Source organism: Myotis nattereri (assembly GCF_964212035.1).
Source record: "Myotis nattereri genome assembly, chromosome: 2".
NCBI classification, from domain to species: Eukaryota; Metazoa; Chordata; class Mammalia; order Chiroptera; family Vespertilionidae; genus Myotis; species Myotis nattereri.
The window spans coordinates 148,387,519-148,413,902 of NC_138076.1; the positions used below are offsets into that span (position 1 = coordinate 148,387,519).

At 41.6% G+C, this 26,384-nt stretch overlaps 1 protein-coding gene across 1 annotated transcript in view; it reads left to right on the top strand.

Moving 5' to 3' along the window:
• Positions 1–26,384, top strand: part of PTPRR (protein tyrosine phosphatase receptor type R) — a 274,528-nt gene that overhangs the window by 162,578 nt on the left and 85,566 nt on the right. Inside the window, exon 5 of the mRNA XM_081083294.1 lies at positions 10,810–11,072. Within this exon, the coding sequence (XP_080939420.1) occupies positions 10,810–11,072 (263 nt within the window). The remainder of the gene's footprint in view (positions 1–10,809; positions 11,073–26,384) is intronic.

The window sequence follows — 26,384 nt, forward strand, 5'->3', positions numbered from 1 at the left end:
ACTTGATCAATGCTGAAAATGAAGCTTTAGAAAGTGGCTCCCCGGGGTCACCAAAGCCCTCAAAGCCATTCAAGTCCCACGGGCGCACTTGGGGCTTACTTTACTTCTTCATTTATATCACTTTTATGGAACACTTTTTAAAAGAAATACATCTTAGAGGCAAGCTTACTCATTAAAAAGTGTTTGATTAACTAACTTCTTTTTAAAAGGGCCCTGAAAGCATTTTATGAAATTCCAGGCATGAAAAGATATTATAGACCCAAAGGCTGCACAATTTACCACCAACTAATGTTTTTAGGTGAATGAACACTATAAAAGTGTAACTGCAAATAGCTCTTTAAATTACAAATTATGAATGTCAAGCCTTTAAAGGTACATTTCTAATTTTAAAACCAATAGAACCCCAAGTAAATCTAAACTCATTAAGCTAGGCAATGCTCTTTGGTATTGAATGAGTTAACAGTTACCTTCAAATTGAAAAGGATTTTCTTATTCTTTCAAAATACTGTGATGTAACAAAATATTTGAAGTTTACAAATGGGTTTCAGTAACTTTTATCTGTGTGCTACATTCTTTTTAATCTTGCATATTTTTAAAAACATTCCTTTCTTACATTTCAAATACCCCCCAAAAGACATCCTGCTATTTATTCTTTCTGCAATCATCAGTGCTGCCAGTGTTCTATTGGATTTTGTTCCCTCATGTGTGCTCCCCCTGCTGGGAAAGGGTTTATGTTAGACAGATTAGGGCTGTTTGAATAGACAGAGGCTAAGTAGGCCCAAACTTGAGGGCTATAAAACAATTAAGGCCTTGACTAAGGTGATGATAAGCATATTTCCTTGAATCTAAATATAGGAAGTAGTAAAAACACCCTAAAGCTTCCATCCTAATAAATTCGGAGGGACTTCCTATGGGCCAGGCATTAAAAAAGATTTCTACAAATTGTGGCCCAATAAACAACAGAATTGTTTAAGAATTGAGTGAGGAAATTGATTTGTATCTATTGATGGTAGAGGTTAAGGGGAAAGCATTTTAACGAGAGAAGGTTGGAGGTTATGGAAATTGTGGCGGAGACCTCTCTCTGGGCGGTTCCCAGTGGTTTAGAAGGTATGGTTTCTGGTTAGAGTTCATTGTACTTTAAAACATCTGGCTCTTCATTTTCTTAGCACAGGACATCTCCAATGGCGTGCTCCCTCCTGTCAGTCCCATTAGTATGTGTTTCTCCTTCACTGATGTGAGGACAGAAGATAGAAGGGGTAAAGAGTGAGAAAAATAGAAATTGTTTAGGGGTAAATAGTAAGATTCAGAAGAGCAAAGGCAAGGTTAAAGGGAGGAAAGTGAGGCAGCAGATCCATGATCAGCCTGTGATTATGAGAGGATGAGGGAGCCAGAGCAGAGCTTGCCATTAATATGTAAGAGTCTGCATTTCTAACCCAAGGGGCACCCATGAGTCTAAAATGACTGGGAAAATCCCTCTGTGAGATATTGGTCTCAGGTGGCAAAAGGTCCCAGAGCAGTCACACCCTCAACCACGTGGGGCCGGGGAGCAACTTTTCTTTTCCTAATATCTGCGAAGCATCAGTGGAAAAGTCTGAAACCTGGATAAGTCTGCTCCAAGGCTACCAGAGCAATTCAAGAAAAGAGTATTTCAAAAGTGTAGGTGGTTGCACTTCATGGGGTTGGTGGGTAGATTCATCCATTCATTCAATCCACAAATTCCTACAGAGGATCCACTAAGGGTCTGTTGTTGGTACTGTGGGCAAAGGAAAGAACAAGACAGAGGCGGTCTCTGTTCTCATGAGGGATGTTTTTAAAAATAATATTTAAAAAATCAAATAGTGAACATATTGTATGATTCCAGGTATATGACATTCTGTAAGGCAAATCTCTAGAGACAATGTAAAGATCAGTGGATGCCAGAGGTTGGGTGGGGTAGAGTGAATAGGTGAAGCAAATTTTTAGGTCAGTGAAGCTATTCTGTATATGATAACAGTGAATACAGGGGTTGGCAAAAGTAGGCTTACAGTTTTGAGTACACAAAACACAGAGTTTATTCTTGTATTATTCTTTATTAATTACTGTATTCATTATTATTATTAGTAGTAGTAGTAGTAGTAGTTTACTTTTGCTCTCCCCCCCCCTCCGCCCCCATATATGACTATGGATTTGTCAAAATCCATAGAATGTACAACAGTATGAGTGACCTTAGTCTAGACTATAGACTTTGGTTAATTCTATCAATATTGGCTCAGCAATTGTAACAGATATACCACTCCAATGCAAGATGTTAGTGATAGGGGACATCGTTTAGGGAGGCAGGGGAGAAGTAAGGGGAACTCTATACTCTTTGTTCAATTTTTCTGTAAATCTAAAACTGTAAACCTAAAAATTAAGTTTATTAATTTAAAAAAAATCTCAAATCATGTTACGTGTCATGAAGAGATAACATAACAGTGAGCGGGGTGTGGGGGGGGGGGCACAGCAAACTGAGATGTGTGAGGCTGGAAGATGTGGGGAGAGGCCTCCGGGCTGAGGCCAGGTGGAAGCAGCTGCGGAGAGGTTAAGCTTGGCCTCTTTGAATTCAAGAAGCCGGAAGCTGAGTGCTCTAAGCTGAGCTTTGATGTGTGTGTTTAAAAGATCAGGTTCTCTGCGGGGCAGAGTGGTTGTGGACAGAGCCTGGGGTAGGGCTGGAGAGGAGGATTCTGGAGGCTATTGTATTAGCCTGATGAGAAAGGTGATGGTGGCCCTGAGTGGGGGGGGGGGGAGGGGGGGGGTGGAGGAGAGGGAGAGAGAGGAAGGATTGGGATTTATTTGTCCATGAAACTGACAGGACATTGCTGTGTACTGATTCTCGGGGAGAAGGAAAGGAAAAAGTTAAGGATGATTCCTGGCTTATTTGCCTGACTATCTGGGTGGTGATGCATCCATTTCCAGGCAGAGGCACACTTTGGAGGTGGAGAATAGTGAAAAAAGCAATACTTCTAAATGGTATTCTGATAATTCCTGAATTAATGAAAGAAAGTGGTAGAATGAACTAACAGGGGAACAAACCATCAGTACGTTAGAAAGGAGTTAATATTGATAGGAAAATAAATACTACCTAACAGACAGGCCTAAGATAAAGTTAAGTTTATATGATGCAACTTAATCACTGACAAGGCAACAGTTCACATTTAGGGGGATGTCAAATGTGATTCTCTAAAATAAGTTTATCTTTGTAAATGTACCAATGTTTTTGATAATGATCTTGATTTAAAGTTAGGTTTCTTCCAGAAACACCAATCAGAAAGGATATATGCACCCATATGTTCATAGCAGCACAATTCACCATAGCTAAGATCTGGAAACAGCCTAAGTGCCCATCAGTAGATGAATGGATTAGAAAACTGTGGTACATCTACACGATGGAATACTATGCTGCTCTAAAAAGGAAGGAACTCTTACCATTTGCAAAGGCATGGATGGAACTGGAGAGCATTATGCTAAGTGACATAAGCCAGTCAATGAAGGAAAAATACCACATGATCTCACTCATTCATGGATAATAGAGACCATTATAAACTTTTGAACAATAATAGATACAGAGGCAGAGCTGCCTCAAACAGATTGTCAAACTGCAGCGGAAAGGCCAGGGAGGGTTGGGGGGCAGGAGGTAGGGGGGTAAGAGATCAACTGAAGGACTTGTATGCATGCATATAAGCATAACCAATGGACATAAGACACTGGGGATAGGGGAGGCTAGGGGACTGTCTAGGGCTGGGGGGAAAAATGGACACATATGTAATACCCTTTGTAATACTTTAAGCAATAAAATAAAAAATAAAATAAAGTTAGGTTTCTTACTTAGATCTCTCAGTAATAGTTATACTATTGCTTTTGTGATTCTTAAATACATATATTCCAATTCTGTTTTCTCATAATTTTGTTGATTCCATGGAAAAACAAAAGATATAACCCAGATTTTTCTAGGGACATTAATTATATTTATGAAAGATCAAATACCATTATTTGCATCCAGCCTTCCTACATACCATAGAACTGAAAAGCATGTGATTTTATTATGAAATTATATAGGTAAACTGCTGTAATAGAGATTCCGTATGCTGTATAATTATCATAAGGCTTGGAAACATTTTTGAAATGCGGTATATTGTTTACTTTTCTCAAAAAAAATGTTGCCAGGCATAAAATTAGGCAAGCATGACATTTCAAATGTGTGACTTATTTAGTACCTCTCAAATGTGAATGTACAGTGGGTGGAGTGACAAGTAGACAAATACAATTTTCTAAGAAAAAAAATGTGTGGGCAACTTCCAATCCATTCAGAATTGGTTCTTAAACTTGAATAAATAATAGAAAGAATAGACTTTCAGATGTACTTAGAGAGTTAGTGACAAGTACAAAGGTATTCATGAAATATAGGTAGAGATATTTATAAGCCAGATGGCTTCTGGGAAGCCCAGAAAACACACAGAAACAGCTGTTTGGGTCAGTAAAAGCTCTGCCATGTTAGAGCCATTTCTATGTCATACAAAGAGTTTGTCTAGTCCTGGCCTTGTTAGGTGAGGCAGGAAGTCCTAAGTCAGACCACCTGCTTCAGCCTGAGCATCACTCAGTAAATACAAGTCATAGGTAGACATAAATAGCCACACTTTTCTAATTTGTTAAGTATAATCCCTAGAGATGGAAGGAAATGGGATTAGAGTCCTAGCTAGAATTATTTGGTTCAAACCATTTTCCAAAGTAAATATATTTCTTAAACAAATTTTCAATTTTTTTCTGTACTAATGTAAGTCATTTAGGTAAGAATACAATCCCCTTACTAAAAAGGAGAAGAAGATGAATATTTTTTTCTTCCATTTATTCTAATTACTCATGCTAAATTTACTGCCTGTTATTCAACATTCAGTGTATTTTTATACCACTATGCTGAGTTATGATTAACATGTAAAAAGCTGTACATGTTTAATGCATACAACTTGAGTCTAGGGATAAATATACACCCATGAAAACATCACCACAATCTGTGCCATAAACATATTCGTTACCTCCAATGTTTTCCTCTCTTTACTTAGTATTATTATTTTCTGTTGTTATAAGAACACAACATAAGATCTACCCTCTTAGAAAATCTTTAAATACATAAAATAGTGTTTTTAACTATTGGGTTTATGCATAAACACTTAATAGATATTCGTTTCCTAATTTTACTGATGAGGAAACCATGGTTCAGAGAAGATAAGTAACTTGACAAAGAGCAGACAATGCGTGGGTGTATGTATGGGGGTGTCTGAGGACAGGAATTGGGATTCAAGTCCAAGTCTATCTGGATTAAAAGTTTGAACTCTCTCACACCTGACCAGTGTGGCTCAGAAACCTATGAAGGGTTCAATTCCCAGTCAGGGCACACGTCCAGGTTGCAGGCTCAATCCCCAGTGGGGGGGCATGCAGAAGGCAGCCGATCAATGGTTCTCGCTCATCATTGATGTTTCTATCTCCCTGTCCCTCTCCTTTCCTCTCTGAAATCAATGCAAATTAAAAATAAAAAGTTTGAACTCTTTATCATGATTCCATGGGTAATGTTGTCAAATTGAGGTTCCATTTAATTCTGTAACTCTATCTTGTGAGCATCTATTTCTGGCCACAAAGAGGTCTAATAACAGGATGAGGATGCCTATATTAATCAGAGCCATTCAACACAGAACTCATAAATGTGTACCACACCATACCTACTGTGGACACACTCTATTTTTGTACTTAGTATCTTGTACTGGGCACATCTGTCTCTTCTGTGAATTTCCAGAGCATTAAGTGCCATCTCTGTATCCACAGTGTCTTGTTTCTGGAATAATGTAGTAATTCATGTTTATTCAATTAAATGAATGAGCTCTTTTAGAACTAACTGTAAAATACTGCCAAGAAAAAAATATATATGATATGGACTGTTGGCAGCATTTTAAAATTTGAACATATATTTTTCACACAGATGTTTTGTGTTACCTGCTTATGTAGTTTTCTAAATAAAAATTATGAGCTGCAAAAGAGCTTTATAGGATGCTTTTTAGCTTCCTCTCATTTCTGCGTCCCTCTGGCTTTCTTTTTCCTGCTATTGTTTTTTTTTTTCTTGCTATAGTTTAACTTTTATTCCCTTCTCTTTTCTTTTTTTCTTCGAGTGATCAAAACATTGCGTTGCATCCTAAGATTCAAACAAGCTCTAAAGGTAAAATCAAAAATATTGACTTGCCATTGCTATGGTAAGCTGTTAGGTGCATTCTCAAACAAAGTGCATTCTCACAGAGAAATGTGCATCAGCTGTATTCTGGATCTCCAGCCATGCAGAGGGAAATCCTGACACTTTCCCAGAGGCCTCAGGAAAGAGGTTGGGGGAAGGACGTGGGATTTACAAGAACAGGAGAGGGCAATGATCACAAGTCAGGAAAGCTGGGTCCTAGACTTCATTTCTAACTGTCCATAAATTATTAAACCAGTCTGGGTCTAAAAGTAAGATGAGGGGATCAGACCAGATGATTTTTTAAGACCTCTTATCCCAGATTTCTCCACAGCAGCACTGCTGACATTTTGGACTGGGTAGATAATTTGTTGTGGGGAAGGGTTCTGTTCTGTGTATTGTAGGGTATTTAGCAGCATTTCTACCATCTGCCCACTAGATGCCAGCAGTACCCCCCCACCCCCCCACCCCCCCCCCCACACACACTCCAGAATGACAATCAGAAACCATCGCAGACATTGCCACATGCCCCCGGAACAAAATCCCTGCTGGCTGAGAACCGCTGCCCTCGAGTTCCTTCATGGCCAAATGCCTTATTGTCAAGTTGCAAACTCCTCAGTTTTTCCACAATTTTTTTTTTTCAGACAGTTCCATCTCTCTCTTGAGTATTTTTTTTTTAAATATATTTTATTGACTTTTTTACAGAGAGGAAGGGAGAGAGATAGAGAGTTAGAAACATCGATGAGAGAGAAACATCGATCTGCTGCCTCCTGCACATCTCCTACTGGGGATGTGCCCGCAACCCAGGTACATGCCCTTGACCGGAATCGAACTTGGGACCTTTCAGTCCGCAAGCCGACGCTCTATCCACTGAGCCAAACCAGTTTCGGCTCTCTTGAGTATTTTTAAACAGTGATATACACTCTCCAAGTCTTTTTCCCTCATTACAGATGTAGCAACCAGTTTGCACAGGTACTGTATAGACACGTATTAGAAATTGACCTCTGACCAGAGATGAAGTAAGCAGGCGACTGTAAAATGCCTGGCAGAGGCTCATCAAGAACATGAGCTCGTGAGCAGTAAAGGGCATTGGACTAGAGCTTGTTTCCAGTCAATTTGAATAGAATCGGAAGCGTGACCTGCCAGTGATTGTAGTGAAGGCCAGCATTTCCTTGGCTTCCTCATTTCATTCTTGACTGTGCTTCTCCAAAACCCAGATGTAAACAGGCAAACAAATGTTCCGATATATTATATTTAGGTGGCAAGAGCTTGGAATATATAATATACACATTATCTTCTATTTATATTTTTCTGTGAATGTACAGATATATTTGTTTCAGTTCTCATTCAGGAAAATAACTTGCTTGCAATTAAAAAACAACAGCAACTACCCCACCTTAAATTCTATGACCTCATTCTTTAGTAGCTAAGTGTTTAGCTTGACGCATGTGTCATCTGATTGCATTGTTCTAGTAGGAGTTTTGGTTTTGCACAGTACTGTGGTGGCAAAGTGTCTTTTAAGGGTTATGGATACTGAAGAGAAGCAATATGTTCAAAACTTTCCCGTCCTTTGGCATTATTAACCTTTAGTATTTTCTATCCCATAGCTTGTGAGAATAATTATAATGACAGCAAGAAGACTAGTCACTGGCATGCGATGCTTTCTTTTTTTTTAGTAATATTTGTCATGGGAGATATAGCTTTACCTCCCAGAGTCCATGAATAGCACCTGTGTAAAAGGTTCCAGGTTATGAGGAAGTAAACTGACATAAAAGCCATTAAGGGTTCTCTTTAATTTCTGGCAGTTCACATTATAATATGTGTTTCTAGTTGTATCCCAGATGTGCATAGTCTTTTCCCTTGAGAAGATCTTTCCACTCCCCAAAGCTGGATTCTTAGATTTGGTAGCTTTCAGACTCAGTGGTGAGAGTCACATCTGCTGCAGGTGTGATTTCAGAGTCATCTTCAAGGAGGACAGTGTGGTGAAGAGCAGAGCCAGAGGTGGTGTGTGTGTGTTGGGCGGGAGGAAGGGGGGGCAGGGTGGGGAGAGCAGCACCTGCACAGGCCTGCAGGACAGCGCTGCGCTGGGGCCTGGCTCTGTCCCCACTAAATGTGGCTGTAGGCACGCCAGGTTATTTAGCTAGACTTCAACCTCTGTAATATACAGGTAGGTTCGAAGGACCTCCAGTGACTATCTTAACTCTGATTCCCTCCGTATCCCTAATTAAAAAGTCACTGAACATACATTCGCCTCTATTTTTTACTTCTCTGGCCTCCTCCAACCTTCTTTCTTGTTACTACAATTAGAGATGTAGGATTGTAGACAACGTCTGAAACATAAGTACATTTAGTTTTCATTCTGCATTTAAATAATTCCAAAGCTCTCTTTTACATCACAATTTCTAGTTTTTTTACTTCTTCATTTTGAATCATCCTTTCTCATGACTTTGAGGGGTTTTTTTTTTCCAGGACGGGTATACAGATAGCATATTTCCTGACACCTCGAGTATTTGAAAAATTCTACTGGCTTCATCTACATGCACATCTATGTAGCTAGTTGTGGAATTCATACATCCATTGTAACATGTATATTTTTTCTCAAAATCATGCAAATTTGCTCCATTTTATTCTCACACTTACTGTTCTTTCAAGTGACATATATTTTTTAAACTAAGAACTTTTTTCATTCTGTATCTGTAAATCCCACAGGAACAGGGTGCTGTACCTTTCACAATACATGACATACTGGGCACTGAAATAGCTTTTGACTTGCTTCTCTTTCATTCATTGATTCTGGTTTATCATTTACTGAGATTCTTCTTTGACTTCTATGTCCTGTCTTTCCTCTTGTCCTTATCTTAATCTCTTTATCCTTTTGCTCTACATCCCAGGTAGTCTCTTGGCTTTTCCATATAAACCTTTTATACCAGTGATTATATTTTAGTCATTGTCGGGTCTGTTCTTTGTTGCTTGCAAAGAGTTACATCCTACTACTGAGTTTTTAGTTCTTTGATTTATTTTCTTTTTAATCTCATTCTGGTACCTTTTCATTTTAGATTGTTGTGTTTTTATTTTATCCTGATTCTTTTTTAATAATTTTATCTTGTTGACTAGGCTTTTGTTTTACTAATATATTTAAAGAATACTAGACAAATATTTTCTAAACTATTTTCTGAAATAGGTTATCAAAGGGATTTATTTCCTCCACTATTTAAGGTGAATTCTTTCCTAACTTTCTTTCTGTTTGTTCATCCCTTAACAGGGAAAGCAATATATACTTAAACTTTATAACTTTGCAGTAGATTTAAAATATAGAGATTACTAGAATTTAAAGGAACTTTGAAAGAAAAGGAAAGAAAGAATTAGCCTCAGGACTAAAGTAAAGGTGATTGAAAAGTGCCAGAGAAGCCCATCCTCTAAAACAATGCTCCTTTAGGTACCGGATCCCAGGAACTAAGCAGGGGAGCTCAGTGGGATGTAGATGTCATCAGTGCTGTCATTGCAGGTGATGGGCTACGTCAGCTCTTCGTGTGAATTAACTAATCAAGTCACTTCCTTGAACAGACTTGAAAAAGCACAAGGACATCTAGTTTCAGCAGGAACTGGAGTGGAGGAGTCAGCATCAAGACAAGAGGAATAGTATCAAGTTGTTATTTTGTACACCTTAAACTTATACGATGTTGTATGTCAATTATAGCTCAGTAAAACGAAGAAAAGAATTTAATTTAAATAAAAATAAATAAGTAAATTTTTTAAAAAGAGAGAAAAAAGGACCTAGAAAAAGGGAAGCCTGAGGATAGGAAAGACAAACTTTGCTCACCTCACAATCTGGTCCATTGAAGTGTCTCAGCAAAATCAGCCCAGTTCTTCATAAGTTTAGGAGTAAAGATTCTGCCACTTCTGAATTCTATTAGCTGTTCCAGAAAGAGCTCCGAGGATGGAAGAATGGAATATTTTTTTCAACATACCTTAAAAATTAAATGGGGCAAAGGGTAAGAAAAAAATCTACTGGTTCTCCAAATTATTCTTTGATAGGGGCCCTAAATTTAATTATTTCAAGATCCTCAAGCTAACATATGACTGATGCAGATATTTACCAACGTAGGAAATTATGGATTATAGCATAGCTATACTTTCATTAATATTTTGCAAGACTTCCTTCTTACATGTTGTATTGGATGCAGATCTCTGTTTCTGTAAATGTCAAAAACCCATACTTCACGCTTATGCCTTCTATAAACCTTCCATTTTTAATTAAAAGCTTACCTATGATCAAACTGCTATCTGACACTTTAATACCATTAGCCAAATTTACTTTTAATACTATTTGGGGAATACAATCATGTGCAGATATATTTAACATGTTTGTGCACTATAACTAGAAATACCAAATATACTAGTATTCTTTTGAGAAAAATCTCAATACCAGAAAACTGAGAAACCGTCCTAGAAGTCCTTGCTTACTTGTATGACCATTAAACCTTTACTTTGGGTTGTCTTCTAGGTTGGGGTGAAAGAGATCATACTTGGTTGTTGAGTGTGAAAAATGTGACAGGAGCCCTTTATATCTCCTTCTCTAGATTCTTTACAGATTAAAAGAAAAGTTTCAGCTTTCTTTGAGACAAGATAAAGAGAAAAATCAGGAGATCCACCTATCACCCCTCGCTTTACAGCCAGCACAGTCTGAGGCAAAGACAGCCAACAGCATGGTCCAGCCTGAGCAGGCGCCGAAGGTCCTGAGTGTGGTCGTGGACCCTCAAGGTCGACACGCTCCTGAGATCAAAGCTACCACCTCTGTCTGCCCTTCTCCTTTCAAAATGAAACCCATCGGACTTCAAGAGAGGTAAGAGCTTTTTCTGTATCCTCCACATGTTGATTTTTTTAGAGTACTCACCAACTAAAAAGGATAGAACTAGAGATGATTGGCATATTAGGTACCATCTCTCATCACCAAATGGACACCAGGAAGACCAAAGGGTCCTGGCTTCTATTCCGGTTAAGGGCATGTACCTCAGTTGCAGGCTCCTCCCCAGACTGGGCCCTGGTCAGGGCTTGTGCAGGAGGCAACCAATCGATGTGTTTCTCACACATCAATATTTCTCTCTGTCTTTCCCTCTTCCACTTTCTCTAAAAAAAATCAATGGAAAAATATCCTCGAGTGAGGATTAAACACACACACGCACACACACACACCAAACAACCAACAATAAATTAATTGAAGCCCTAACCAGTTTGGCTCAGTGGATAGAGCATCAGCCTGCAGACTGAAGGGTCCCAGGTTCGATTCCGGTCAAGGGCATGTACCTTGGTTGCGGACACATCCCCGGTAGGGAGTGTGCAGGAGGCAGCTGATCGATGTTTCTAGCTCTTTGTCCCTCTCCCTTCCTCTCTGTAAAAAATCAATAAAATATATATTTTAAAAAATTTAATTGAAAAGAAAGAGATTGGTTACAGTGAGCTTCGAAGTTCTTAAAAGGCAAACACTTTGACTTCATAATGGAGGGAAAATGGAGAGCAATCAAGTCATTCTTTCTACTACCTCTCCCCAAATAATTGATGGATTCCTTATGCATCTGGGTACCATTCCTTGCTTGAATACCACTAACTTGCCATCTAGGTCGCAGTATGGAAAGACAGACAGGATGGGGCTTTTTCCTGAAGCTAACCAGGAGTCGAGAGAACTGGGGTTGGGACTCAGCTCTGCCATTTCTAGATGGAGTGGCTTCATGAGCCATTCACTTATCTGGGCCTCACTTTCTTCTTCTATAACATGAAGGGGTTAAACCTGACTTCTTCACTTCCTCATGTTCTTTCACGCTTGTTACCAAAGTTAACTTTAAGCATTTATGTGTTTGTTTTTTCCCAAAGAGAAACCTTGAAGCAGGCATCTGAGCATCAGTGGCGTACCAAGGGCAAGCGGGCAGAAAAGATCTGCTCAGATGCAGGCCATAAGGGGGTCATTTTCTAGAGATGATTTAAAGATGATTATAAAACTGACTAAAAGTCAGACTAATTTTTATTGTCATCATGTAGCACCAATTCTAAGCAAGGTCAGTGATTAAATGCTCTAGGGAGTACTTCTTCCCAGCATCCTGCCCTTTGTCAGCCACTGCTGGACATGTTGGGTTTTCAAGGAGCAGAAGTTTAAATACCAGTTTATTCATTTAAATGAAGTGAATGTTAAATAAAGGAGAGTACCAGCATGGTCTCTTACTCATCTCTGTGGTCTATGTAGGAGACTTAAGCAGAGCAAGTGTGTAGTCAGTAACTAAATGGATTTTCTGCCCCTGGTCTTCACACTCCCCTGCATCCCCACCCGTTGCCTCCCATTTCCTTCCCACCTCAAGCAGGAGAGAGCGAGTGCTTCTGTCTACAGAGGCTCTAGGTCATTCCCTCCCAATTGTCATAACTGACTCCATCAATTTCCTTCTCCATTTTCAACTGTACCCTCGCTGCTAAAGCTATCCCCCAGCATAGAAACAGGTTCTCTTTTGTATCAAAGGAGCTCCCTTAACCCAATTCCTCCTCTGGTTCTTATCTCCCCCCCTTCTTTAAATGGGTCTTAAATGAGCAGAGTGTATTTGTTGCCTTATTAGTCTCCAAACTTCCATGATCACTATTTCTCTCACAGGTTTGCCAAGTTTGCCAATAGACTAACCACAAAGCACATTTCATTTTCACACCTAGTGCTCATGCCTACTTCTGTTTTAAGCTGTTTCTTCCTTTGGCCTCCAAGACATTACTTTTTGGTACTTGGTTGGCTACCTTTAGGCTCCCCTGCAGACTCTTTACTCTCCACAACTTCAGAGTTTCATCAAAGAAGTAGATTGAGCTGGGGGTACTTCTTCAGGAAGCATTCATGTCAAAGGCAGTAAGAGAAGAAGTGGTTGTGGTTGGATTACCCAGTGAGGAGAGAAGAGGTGTAAAGGTGAGGCATGGAGTGAGGAATAGGAAAGGAAAATGCAGAGGGAAATTCAAGCATCACTTTCTAAAGCCATTCCAAGCTTCCTCTAGCTCCTTCCCATCTTTCTCTAGCCCACCTTACTGATACCAACTCAGCTCTCTCCTCTGTTCCCCTCTGCTCTAGTCCCATAGCCCTATGTGCATACAGTGTTTAAGGCTTCTCAGGTGTAGGTAAAGTTTTCATTTAGTAATGTCCTACTCCTTATACTCTAAGCTTCTTGAAGGCACATACATGATTTAACTGTCTCTTTGTCACTAATAAAAGAGAAAGATGCAAATTGACCATACCTTCATGACGCCCACCGGCCAATCAGGAGTGAGTATGCAAATTAACCCAACAAAGATGGTGGGCTAATTTGCATACACAGATGCTGAGCTGCCAGGGGCTGGTCGGGATGCTTGCATCATTGCCATGGCAACAACGCTGGAGTTCTGCACCACTCCAGCTGCTCCGGGCCTTGGGGCAGCATGGGAAGGCAGAAAGGTGGCTCCGGCTGGAGCAAAGATGGTGCCAGCAGCCAGAGGAAGTTAGGTTCGAGAGGAAGAACCATGGCACTCCTAGGAGGCCTGGCACTCAATTGTTACATTTTCATTAGCCATGGGCTTTTGTTGTTCCATGTTCTCTGAATTAAGATATAATTTAAAAGTAAAAACTTGACCTATACTGTCAATATAATTCAGCCTTTGTAACTGGGTAGACTTTTCTTAGAGCTTAGTTTTAATATAGTTGTAGGGTATTACTTGCTGGCTTCCTACCAGTGACACACTAGGAATGTTTACATGGTGATTCCAGCAGCCACAACCCCTGGAGCAGAGGCGAGGAAAGCTCATTCATTCATTTCTCTTGTGTAGGTTACAAAATGTACAGCTTGGGCCATCCAGTATGTATTATTCTATGGCCAGAGCATTTGGAATTGATGTAAAGTTTTAAAGAAAACAAGCAGTTTTAATTCCCTTTTGGAGTAAAATAATTTTTTTTCTCCCATGTTCTTGTTTAAAGTTTTTGTTCATAGTTTGTCTTTCTTCCACTCTAGTATAGAATATAATTCCTGAGGCCAGAGCTCCTGGAAGTAAATGCTTTAAGGAATGAATGAATGAATGACTGACTGAATGAATGAATGTTATAATGAATAATTCTCAGGTCACCTTTCACTTGTGGTAGGGAAACAATTTGCTTATTTTATCATCTCTTCCTCATCTACTCTCACCCTATTTTTCTACCATAATTCCCTGCCAAGATAGTGTAGTAATGAGTTTTAAGAATGATAAAATATGAAGGCTATACAGTGTTCTATGGAGACAGAAAACTTTTCTGAGAGTTTAAAGCCTTAAAAATTAATTTATGCTTATGAACCTTTAAAATGGCTTTGTGTTTTACAGTCCCCCATCTTCCTATCATGGAGTAAAATATTAATCCTCTGTTCTGGCTTCATTAAAATCATCCTGAGGCCATAAAGTTTACATTATGAGTCATTTGTCTCAAAATCTTTTGGGTCATGCCATATAAATCTCTCATCCCTGATGAGAAGAATCCATTATTCTAACATCCTATCTAATAATAGACAAACATGGTAATTAACCGTACCTCAGACACACTTCCCAATGACTAATCAGGGCGATATGCAAATTAACTGCCAAGCAAGATGGCGGCCGGCAGCCAGGCAGCTGAAGCAAACAGGAGGCTTGCTTGCTACAGTGATGGAGGAAGCCAAGGTTCCCCACCTGCCGCTGCTGGCCTCTGAGCTGCAGTCTAAGATACAATGTTGGAATTATAGAAGCTAAACAAAACCCAGAAACCTGCTTTCAGCCATCAGAGCTGGAGCGAGCAGGACAGAAACAATGTTGCAATTATAGAACCCAAACAAACCCTAGATTCCTGCTTTCAGCAGCCAAGGCCTCAAGCTGGAGCCGAGTCTCAGAGCTAAAGCCAGCTCTCAGCTCCAGTGACAGCCATGGAAGGTAAATAAATCCCAGAATAAAAGAAAAAAAGAAGAGATTGGGAGCTTCAGTCACCCGCCAGCCTGAAAACGGCCCTCAGCCCCTCACCCAGACTGGCCTGGCACCCCAGTGGGGACCCCTACCCTGAAGGGGGTGTGACCAGCTGCAAACAGCCATTATCCCCTCATCAAGGCTGGCCAGGCACCCCAGCGGGACCCCCACCCTGAAGGGGGTGTGACCAGCTGCAAACAGCCATTATACCCTCATCCACACTGGCCAGGCACCCCAGCGGGACCCCCACCCTGATCCAGGACACCCTTCAGGGCAAACCAGCTGGCCCCCACTCGTGCACCAGGCCTCTATCCTATACAGTAAAAGGGTAATATGCCTCCCAGCACCAGGATCAGCGGAGCTGCGAGGCCTACCAGCACTGGGATCAGCGGAGCCTCCCAGCACCAGGATCAGCGGAGCTGCGAGGCCTCCTGGCCCCTGGAGCAGTGTGACAGGGCCAGCGCCCAAACCCCCTGATTGCCCTGCGGCTATGTGTGTGACAGGGGGCAGCGCCACAATCTCCCTATCTTCCCTGCTCTGTTCGTGACAGGAGAAGGTGCCCCAAACCTCTGATCGGCCCTGCTCTGTGGGTGACAGGGGGTGGTGCCCCAACCCCCTGATTGGCCCTGCTCTGTGCATGACACGGGGGAGCTCCCAACCCCCTGATCGGCCCTGCTCTGTGTGTGACAGGGTACGGAGCCTCAATCCCCCTGATGGGCCCTGCTCTGTGCATGAAAGGGGGCAGCGCCCAAATGCCCTGATCAGCCCTACTCTGTGCGTGACAGGGGGTGGCGCCGCAACCTCCCCATGGACCCTGCCTTGAGTGTGACAGGAGGTGGCGCCCCAACCCCCCAATCAGCCCTACCCTGAGCAGGACTGGGGTGGCATCACAACCTCCCAATCCACCCTGCTCTGTGCATGACAGGGGGCAGCGCCCCAACTCCCCAATCATCCCTGCTCTGAGACTGACCAGGGGCTGCACCTAGGGATTGGGCCTGCCCTCTGCCAGCAGGTCGTTATCTCCCGAGGGGTCCCAGACTGTGAGAGGGCACAAGTGGGGCTGAGGGACACCCCTGCCCCCTGCCAGTGCACAAATTTTGTGCACCGGGCCTCTAGTCTATACATATAAAAGGTTAAGCGACCTTCCTACCGTCCAACTGGTAGCTATGATGCGCACTGACCACCCGGACAGACGCTCAACACAGGAGCTGCTGAGATGCAGTGACTTGGCAGCGGCAGTTCTCAGGTGATGCACCCCAGAACCAGAGAGAAGGGAGCCCAATTCCAGGGTGCATCACCTGAGAACTGCCCTCTCGCAATCCAGGACCCCTCAGGAGATGTTGGAGAGCTGGTTTCGGCCTTATCCCCACAGACCAGGCTGAGGGATCCCACTTGCTGGAGGGACCCTGCTCACTCTGCAGATGCCCTTTGAGCCATGGCGCTGCCCCAGGTGCAACCGGCTGGGAAGGGAACCATGGGAGGTTGCCCCCAGGGCATGTCTGGCCCATCTCACCCTGTCCTACCCCACTGGCCAGCTTCTAATTAATTTCTTTTCAATGTTCACGAATCCATGCACTGGGGCACTAGTTATTAATAATAAAATATAATTTTAAGTTAAAACATAAATTTTAAAATATATAAAGTCAAATGCCTATGCTTAACTAGTACAAAGTATATAACCTGAAAATTATGAAGATTAAAGAAGCATAAGGTGAGAGATGTAGTAGCTTCCTCTTTTTTCTCCCTAGTTCCAACTAGTCACCAAATCACATTGATCCTTGCTCCTCAGATGTTCTCCTTATTGTCTCTTTTTGTAACCATTACCCTGGACCAAGATCCCACTATTTCATATTTGAATCATTTTGCCTTATGATTGTAAAAATGATATCAGGATGAATATGTGTTTTATATTTCACATACATTATTTTCTTTTATCTCATCTGCCTGATCTAATTCTCTTCTCCCCCTGAGTTATCTTGCTATGACAGTACTTGCATTGTTACGTTGCTCTATAAAAAACCTCATAGCTTCCCTTGGCCTACAGGATAAGGCACAAACCACTTTGCTGGGCCTTCAAAGTCCTATACCATTTGGCCCTCATCATTCTCTCCAAACCTACTTGCCACTATCCCACCAAAATAAACCTCCCCTTCCATCTGCTCTCCTCCCCCCAGTGTGCTGTGTTCCTATAGAAAGTTGCAACTTTGTTCACCGGGTCCCTCTTCCTTCTCCTTCTATCTCTAGTCTCCAGATCCCAACATGAAACTTACCTTCAGCCATCACGACGCCTACTGTGCCCACAGCGATTTTAACACCTCTGTATCCTCACATATGCCACCCCTCCAGCAGTGGTTTTAGTTAAAGAATAATTCACAAAGGGACTGACACTGATTTTTGAATGGTGTGACCTGTCCCTTCACCAGCTTGTGAGAATCTCGAGATACTTGGGTGCCTCCCATGATTCCTGTAATCGTGGTACATAGCAAACACTTGAAAAACATTACAGAGCGGATTACTTAATTAATTAATGTTTCTTTACATCTTGGGATCTCATCTATTTCTAACGCAACTTCCACAAGCCCAGCCAGCATGGATCAATGGGTGAGTGTCCGCCTTTGAGGCAGGAGGTCACAGTTTGATTCCCAGTAAGGGCACATGCTCCATCCCCAGTAGGGGGCATGCAAGAGGCAGCCAATTGATGATCCTCTCTCATCATTGATGTTTCTATCTCTTTCTCCCTCTCACCTTCTCTCTGAAATCAATAAAAAAATAAATGTAAAGATCCTTCCACAAGAAAAAATAGCCTAATGATAAACTACAGAGCTGAGTCTCTGTGCTAATATAACTTCTGACGTTTACTAAATAAGTGACTCAACATGTTAATTGAGTCCTTTGCTAATTATCAAAATAAGTATGATAATATCTGTCTTACCTTTTTAAAAAGCATCCCATTAAACCAACACTCAAAAGAAAACGGAGTGGTGCCTTTCAGCAGGGAAGAGGAATCTAGTATTCTTTTTGGTTTTGTTCTCTGCTCCCATTCCTAGGCCAGGAATGCCTGGCACAGCTCTTGTGACAGTTAAGCCAGGCGACCACTGCCTAAGAAATAAATATGCTCTAGCTTCTTAAGCTGTACTGTAACATGGTTTATTTTGTTACCTGTCCACAAATTCTGTGCAAACGATATACGGCACTAAGGCATGTGGTGTTAAAGGTTTCCTTGAGGGTTACCACCTGGCTGAGCCTGGGAGATTCCTCTCAGAGCTAGAAAGATGTCTGCAGTGGTGGAAGCGACGAAACTCAGTCTCGGAGAAAATGTTGCGTATCCTACACCTAAACTCAAAGCCTTTGTTCACTAACATTTCCTCCGGGCCAGGTGGAATGTCCTGACTTCTGGCCCTGCTCTCCCTAGCAGAAAAGCATGTCAGTGTTCAAAAGGTTGAACTTAGAGGATACTGACCTCCCTTTAGAAGATTTAGAAAGGGAAAGGATATGGGTACGAAGTACGCAAAATTAATCAGAAATTACCATCTGTATTCGTGCAACAAACCCATCAGTGAAAATGGATCCAAGTCTCTCATTTTCTATCAAGTGAAGCTGAGACCCAGACGCTTCCCTCGTGGGCCTTAGGAGAGGTTCCCTGACAGCAGAGCCTGAGACCAGGATTCTCGTCCAAGTGATTGATGGAGAGGATGCTCTCAGGAGAAGCCCAAGGGAAAGTCGGGGAAGCAGACAGAGGAGCAGCCGAGTAAAGACGTGGTTTCCTCTGATGTCGGGCCCCACCCTGGTCACACAGGGAGCGTGGAGCATGAGTGGCGCCTCATGAACAGGTGTTCCACCTTAAGGCAAACAGACTGGGCCTCTGGACCCCATGCCAGTCAGCCGTTGGCTTCAGGCCATCCTGGGGAAGGCGGAGGCATAACTTCCTAGGGTCTCTGGACTAGGCCACTCCATCAGCGGAGGGTGGCTCTCCAGAGAGGTGGCCGCTGTGTGCCATTCACAGCCAGTGCTCCCAGCCTCAGGGGAGGGGACGGGTGGGCACCAGCCCGGGAAGGGTGACCTGGGCGAAGCACCAACAGCATCGCTGAACTTGCCGAAGGTTACAACACGAGTGACAGCAGACCTGAGTGTTGACTCCAGGTTTCCTCGGTCATTTTTTTTCAGATACAGTTTACATTCCAATATGGTTCGGTATTAGTGTCAGGTGTACGGCACAGTGGTTAGACATCATGTGCTTTACAAAGTGTTCCCCTGCTATTTCAAGTATCCACCCGGCCTCATACAGAGTTATTACAATGTCATTGACTCTATTCCCTATGCTGTATTTGATATCTCTGTGACTATTCTGTAGCTACCAATTTGCGCTTCTTAATCTCTTCACCTTTCCCCCAATCTTTCCAGCTGTTATACATGTGCCACATTGCCTCCTTTCGATAAATACTATTTATTCTAATGGAACCTATGACCCAGCACTACTGAACACAGTCTATCAACCATGACTCATTTTCTCTGCCTCGCCGTATGGGGTTAATATAGATAACAAAGAACCATTAAGGAGTCAATCCTAACTTAACTCCAAGGAACGTCACTAAAAATAACAATGAGATAAGATTGTTGACCCTTTACATGCATTATCCCATCTCACCCTCATATTATTATTATTCATTATTATCCCTTCCTTACAGAGAGGAAATTAATGCTCAGAGTTTAAGTCACTGCCCAAGTAACCTAATAATAAGTCACGGGAGGGTGTGAGAGTGACAAGTAGAATTTGAACCCAAGCAGCCTGGTTCCAGAGGCTGTGCTACTAGGCAAGCAATGTCTGGGGGTGAGGGGAGCACATATTCTGTGGGCAATCAGTACAGATGATGAATCAATGTCTTTAGCAAGTAGGGATATTATAGTGTCACAGTGTTATCTGTCTTAGCAAGTTTCATGCTTGTCTTTCAGGATGTTTTTCAGATTCTAAGTCAAGTAAAATTCAACTTGTGCAACAGATTCAAAACACTCAAGGTGGATAACCATTTCATTGCCAGTCTAGAAGCCCACCATCAGTCTTAGGTTTTCTTCCATGGGTGTGTTCCCATTCTAAAGGCCCAGTGGTAACCCAGCATAAGAGACCAAGGTGATGGCAAACATTGATATAGAAAAGAAGCCAAACTGAGAGGGAGACATGAGGCAATAATCCAGAAAAGTCAAGCCAAAAACTGTTCTCAAGGGATTTGGCGGGGGAGGGCTCTCTATTGTTCAAGCTGTCTCGGTAATGACTGAGCCCATTTCACTGTGTGTGTGGTGGACGTGGGAGGGCACATGTCTGTGCTCCTCCACCATGATGCTGCCCATGCAGTGGGAAGAGAAAGAAAAATATTAAAAGCTAACGTATTGACCAGTAACCTACCACCTGCCAACCACAGGGCTAATGCATTATCTCATACACTTTTCACAACACCCCTTGAGGCAAGTACTATTTTTACGTCCTTCTTGCAGGTTAGCTAACAGAGACATGGAGAGATTGAATAACACGTCTGGTGTCGCAAAGGAATAAAGATAGAGTTAGAGATTCAAATCTGGGCAGTCTGGCTACAAAATCTGGACATGACCACTATGTTCTACTTCTTCCTCAATGATACAGATGATAAAACTTTTAGGCTTCTCTTATTTTTATGATCATATCCTTATAAAACACTTTTAGAGGGATGTCCAAAGTTGGGGAGGCATGGAAAACATGCAGAAGCCCTTCATTAACGGTTTCTCTACAAGCTGTTTCTCTCTTGATTGGTAGCATAGACATAATTGCCTTTTTATGTAGGCAGTTTGGAGTTTTGAAAGGTTAGAAGAAAACTTTAAAGGGTTCCTTATTAAAAACAATAACACTGGGCCTGAACATGGTGACTCAGTGGTTGAGCATCGGCCTATGAACCAGGAGGTCACAGTTCGATTCCCGGTCAAGGCACATGCCCAGGTTGCAGGCTCATTCCCAAGTAGGGGTGTGCAGGAGGCAGCCCATCAATGATTCTCTCACGTCATTGATGTTCTATCTCTCTCTCCCTCCCTACCTCTCTGAAATTAATAAAAATATATTTACAAAACAAAACAATTACACTGGGATTAAGGAAATGGAGGCAAAAGTTTTGAAATCTGCCTAAAAATTCATGAGAAGGCATGAGACAAAAGGTAATAGTGGTTAATGAAAGAAATGACAGTAGGTATAACCCAAGAAATGTAGAACAGATGCCAAATATATATATTTTAAGGAATTGAGAATAGTAGAGTTCTTCCTAAAAAAGTGAAAAGTGACCATCACCTCTTGCCAAGCACTGACCTGGCTTCTCTCCAAGCTGAAATCTTGGGCCTTGTGGCTAAGTCCCAACAGGGTGCACTTGGAGGTGGATCTAGCAGTAACCTCCTAACTTTCTTTTTCTCCACTCATGACCCTTAGCAGGATAAATAGGAGTCAGTCCCACTGGGTTCTCTTACTGCAGTGTCTCCCACCAAACCCGTCCCACAGGCTGCCTCATCCTGAGATACAAACAGAAAGGACTTCTCAGCGTGCCCATCCTTCAACATTCATTAGCTTGAACCTGATCCTGAACACTGGCCTCCAGATTTACAGCACAGTGGTCTTCATTTCCACTCACACTGTGGGGTGGAGGGGCCAAACCCAATGACACTCTTGAACTCTTACAGCTATTCTGTAGGGTTGGTGTTTCTATAAAGTTCTCCTTGTCCTGACCCTAAACAAGAGGTTGTTGTGGTATAATTTTAGAGGTTCACATTTGCCCATTCCTCTACCCATGTTCAAATTAGAGCTTCGCCATGAAGAGGACTAAATGCTATCTATGTTTTCTAAACTGAGATTTCAAGTCTTACTGAGGGGACCAAGTTCCAGGTCTTGATGTACAAGTTGACAGAATTAGGTGAAATGGCCTTTTTTGTAGAAGCATTTTAATCAGGGCAGGCGCGGACAATTCCCAGAGTACACTTTGCTTCTTTTTTGAGAGAGAGCAGCTCCGAATCTGAGCTACTGTGTCAGGAGACTTTACCTTGCAGGCAGAGACGTTCACCTTTGTAGTTATTTGAAATGTGTCATCAAATTACAGCTCAGGGACCCACTATGATTTTATGGGCTCCTTGAACATGGTTTTTCCATGACATGAGGCATCACTCTGCTCTCATCAGATTTTCCCAGCTATTAATACTTGACCTCTATAGCAAAACGGAGAAAAATCACAGCTCCCCCATGGCAGGTGACTTTAGCAAAATTGTTATTTTTGAACTGATGGGTTTGTTTGTTGTTGTGGAGTTGTTGTTGTTGTCCACCTATAAGTCTATTATCAATGCTAAGGTATCATTTCCATTTAGCAATGATAAATGATTTGGGGAGGCAGGGAAGGCTCTGTTCTCTGATATGATCTGAGCCAACCTGGATGAATCTGATGGTGTACTATGTGGAAATAGTGCCCTCTAGTGGACAACTGCATGTTGAAGCAGTTCGTAGCTAGTTTCATCTAGGCTAGGGAAAAGGAAAATGGAAGCAGGATCTTGTTTTTTTTAAAGAAATCTATAATAACCTCAGTGTCCCCTCAGGCATGTGAAGTATAATCTATTTTGGCAAATACTTTAGAAAAAGCTCTCTGGGTAGTGATGAAAGAGCTTTAACTTAAGATATAACAAATAGGAGTGAACACTTTCAAATATAATGTGCTTTCTTGCCGAAACCGGTTTGGCTCAGTGGATGGAGCGTCGGCCTGCGGACTGAGAGGTCCCAGGTTCGATTCCGATCAAGGGCATGTACCTGGGTTGCGGGCACATCCCCGGTGGGGGATGTGCAAGAGGCGGCTGGTCGATGTTTCTCTCTCATCGATGTTTCTGACTCTCTATCTCTCTCCCTTCCTCTCTGTAAAAAATCAATAAAATATATTTTTTTAAAAAAAAGATATAACAAATAGGTGTGAACACTTTCAAATATAATGTGCTTTCTTAACAATGCTTAGCATCCAGTCATTTCATTTTTCATTTCATCCACAAGTAATTTTAAGGACAATGTGTCAAATGAAATTATTATTGCCTAATATGTCTTATAATATATAAATCCTTTTATTTAGGAGTCTTTTTTTTTTTTTCTAAACCGGATTTAAATACGAGCCTCAATAATTCTTCCTTTCCAGGCCCAGCCTTGCTGGTTTTTTTATTTCCTCCTTTCCTTCTTGATTCTTCTTTCCAGACATTGTGGTGTCTATAGCACAATGCCTGACACATGCTATATGTTCCATTAATATTTATTAAATCTCAATATAAAAAAAGGAACAAGTCCTTCAAGTTAGGTTAATTTTACGGAAATAAATACCTTAAACACACACACATCACCTCCCCAATTGCCCCACAGACAGAAGTCTCCATTGCCTGTCCCCTTAGGCTTTGGGAGAGCCTTTGAGCCCTCTCATTGCATGTCCTAGTCTTACCTAAATCCTCGTTCCCCTGCTCTGAGTATGATCTCATTGATTCATTTTACTCTGGTTATATTTCATTTCCTGCTGAATTTTGGCTCCAAAGTTAGTATCTCTATATATAAAAGGCTAATATGCTAAGTGTCCCTCTGACTGTTCGACCAGTGCTATGATGTGCACTGACCACCAGGAGGCATATGCTCAATGCAGGAGCTGCCGTGACATGCACTGGCCATTTACAAAGAAATGGCACTGCAGACCTGGCGCAGACAAAGCAACATTCAGCTTCCCCCAAGTGGGACACAGGCCCCAGCCACCACCCTGGAGCGACAGCCCACCAATGCTGCCAAGACCCCATGGTGCAAAATGCGCCCACAGCCCAGCCTGGAAATAGTCACTGTGGGCGCCAGGTAATGACGTCATGTAGCAACACCGGCTTCCTCTCCCTAGCGACTAGCCTCCTTGGAGTTTCTTCAGCCCAGGAACACCACTTGCTTTATAGCCAGGTGCAAACATTTTACAGTTTAACCCAATGTTTGTGAAGAATTTTCATGTGTTTCAACTCATTTGATCCTCACAGAAGTCCTGGAGTAGGTAGATAGGAGACTCAGTAGAGTCCTATTTTCTTTTCATTAGCCTGAAAATGGAGATTTAGAAAGCTTAGAAACTTGACCCGACTGAAAAGAAGTAAGAAATGTTGTAACTTGAAAATGATTTCATGTTTTCTCACTGTGCAGAATATAGTCAAACACTGCTACCGTTAAATATTTCACCCTTTGTTCTCCCTGCATGATCTACAATAATAATCTGCTTTATGTTGATATTTACTGCTGTGTTGCTGACAATTATGTGAAAGAGAAATTAGGGTGCTTCACTGGGCTGGAAAAAGTTTAGCTAAATCATAAAGCAGGTCTAATTAAGCATATGTATATATTAAGCATATATATATATATATATATATACACACACACACACACACACACACACACATATATATAATCTTGCTGGCGCCAATTGCACATGTGTGTGTCAATCTGTCATTGTTGATCGTGACTTTGGTTGACACTTCTATTATAGAGAAAGGGTGAATAATTATATTAAAATATTTCTTCTAATTAATTTCTTTTCAATGTGCACGAATCCATGCACCGGGACACTACTTTGTTAAAAAATTCCCATCCTTCTGATGGAATCCTTAGTCTACATAAGGAGTCCGAGAAACAAATTGGAATTTGAAGCTTACTTAATTTTTAATTTTTTTAATTTTTATTGAATTTATTGGGGTGACACTGGTTATTAAAATTATACAAGTTTCAGGTGCACAGGTCTACAACACATCTGTACACTGTATTATGTGTTTGCCACCCCAAGTCAAGTCTCCATCCATCACCATTTGTCCTCTCTATACCCTCCTCCACTTCCCCCATCCCAATCTCCTTCCAGCAATCACTACACTGTTGTGTCCATTAGTTCTTTCTCTTTTATTTTTTCTTTTCTGCTCAATTCATCTTCCTATCCCTCCCTTGACAGCTATAAGCCTGCTTTCTATTTACAAGTCTGTCTCTATTTTACTTGTTAGTTTATTTTTTTTCATTAGATTCCACTTATCAGTGAAATCATATGATACTTGTCTTTCTCTTTCTGGCTTTATTCACTTAGCATAATGCTCTCCAGGTCCATCCATGATGTAGCAAAGGATAAAATTTCCTTCTTTTTTATAGCTGAGCAGTATTCCATTGTGTAAATGTATCAGAGGTTTTTTTATCCACTCATCTACTTGATGGGCACTTGGGCTGCTTCCAGATCTTGACTATTGTAAATAATGCTGCAATCAATATACTCCTATATTCATATATTCTACTTTAATCAGTAATGTGAGTAAAAATGATTAAGTGATAAATGACCTATGAGAGTGAATACATTAAAACTATGGCAAAAACCTGTTATAGTCTGAAGGTATGAATACACCTTAATCGTGAATTCTTAGCCATGTAAGTCTCTGATAGACACTCCACACTGAGAAAACAATCTGTTGCTTTTTCCATTCAGCTATTTCTCTCTTTTCCCAAATCTGAACTGCTCTCTTTAATTTCTTTCCCCCATCCTATCCATAGAGCACATCCTATCCATAGAACAAAGACCTTCACTCTCTCTTTCCCTTCTCTAACCCTATAAGTACTTTCTCTCACCTCTCTCTCTCTCTCTCTCTCTCTCTCTCTCTCTCTCTCTCTCTCACACACACACACACACACACACACACACACACACACACGCACACACGCACGCACACACACAGAATCGCCTAAGAGCTCATCTGTTTCCTTGCTTCCTAGTTCCACACATGTAGTGGTGGTTCTTTAACTATTAGCTAAATAATGCAGAGTAAACCTTACTCCTCAGTGTTAATCTCTCATCTATTTCAACTCTAAAATTTCCATTTAGTTCTAGAAAGCCCAAGACAGGGAAAACTTCTCACTTGCCATTTCATTCCTAGATACTGAATTTCTTCAGCTTATTTAAGTGACCAATGAGTTATTTTAGTCTATGGCCTGTCTGCTCCTGTTCAAGTGTAAGTCTTGTAAAATTAAAGAGATTCTGTCCTAAACCTGTTATTGCAGAGCAAATATGCATCAAGACAATTCATGCAGCTGAACGACTCCATATTTGTTAAATAATGGTTTATACATCTAGACAGAGGTCTCAAATAACGAGATCGCAAATTTCTCCAGGAGAGGCAAGATTTCCTCATCTTTGAC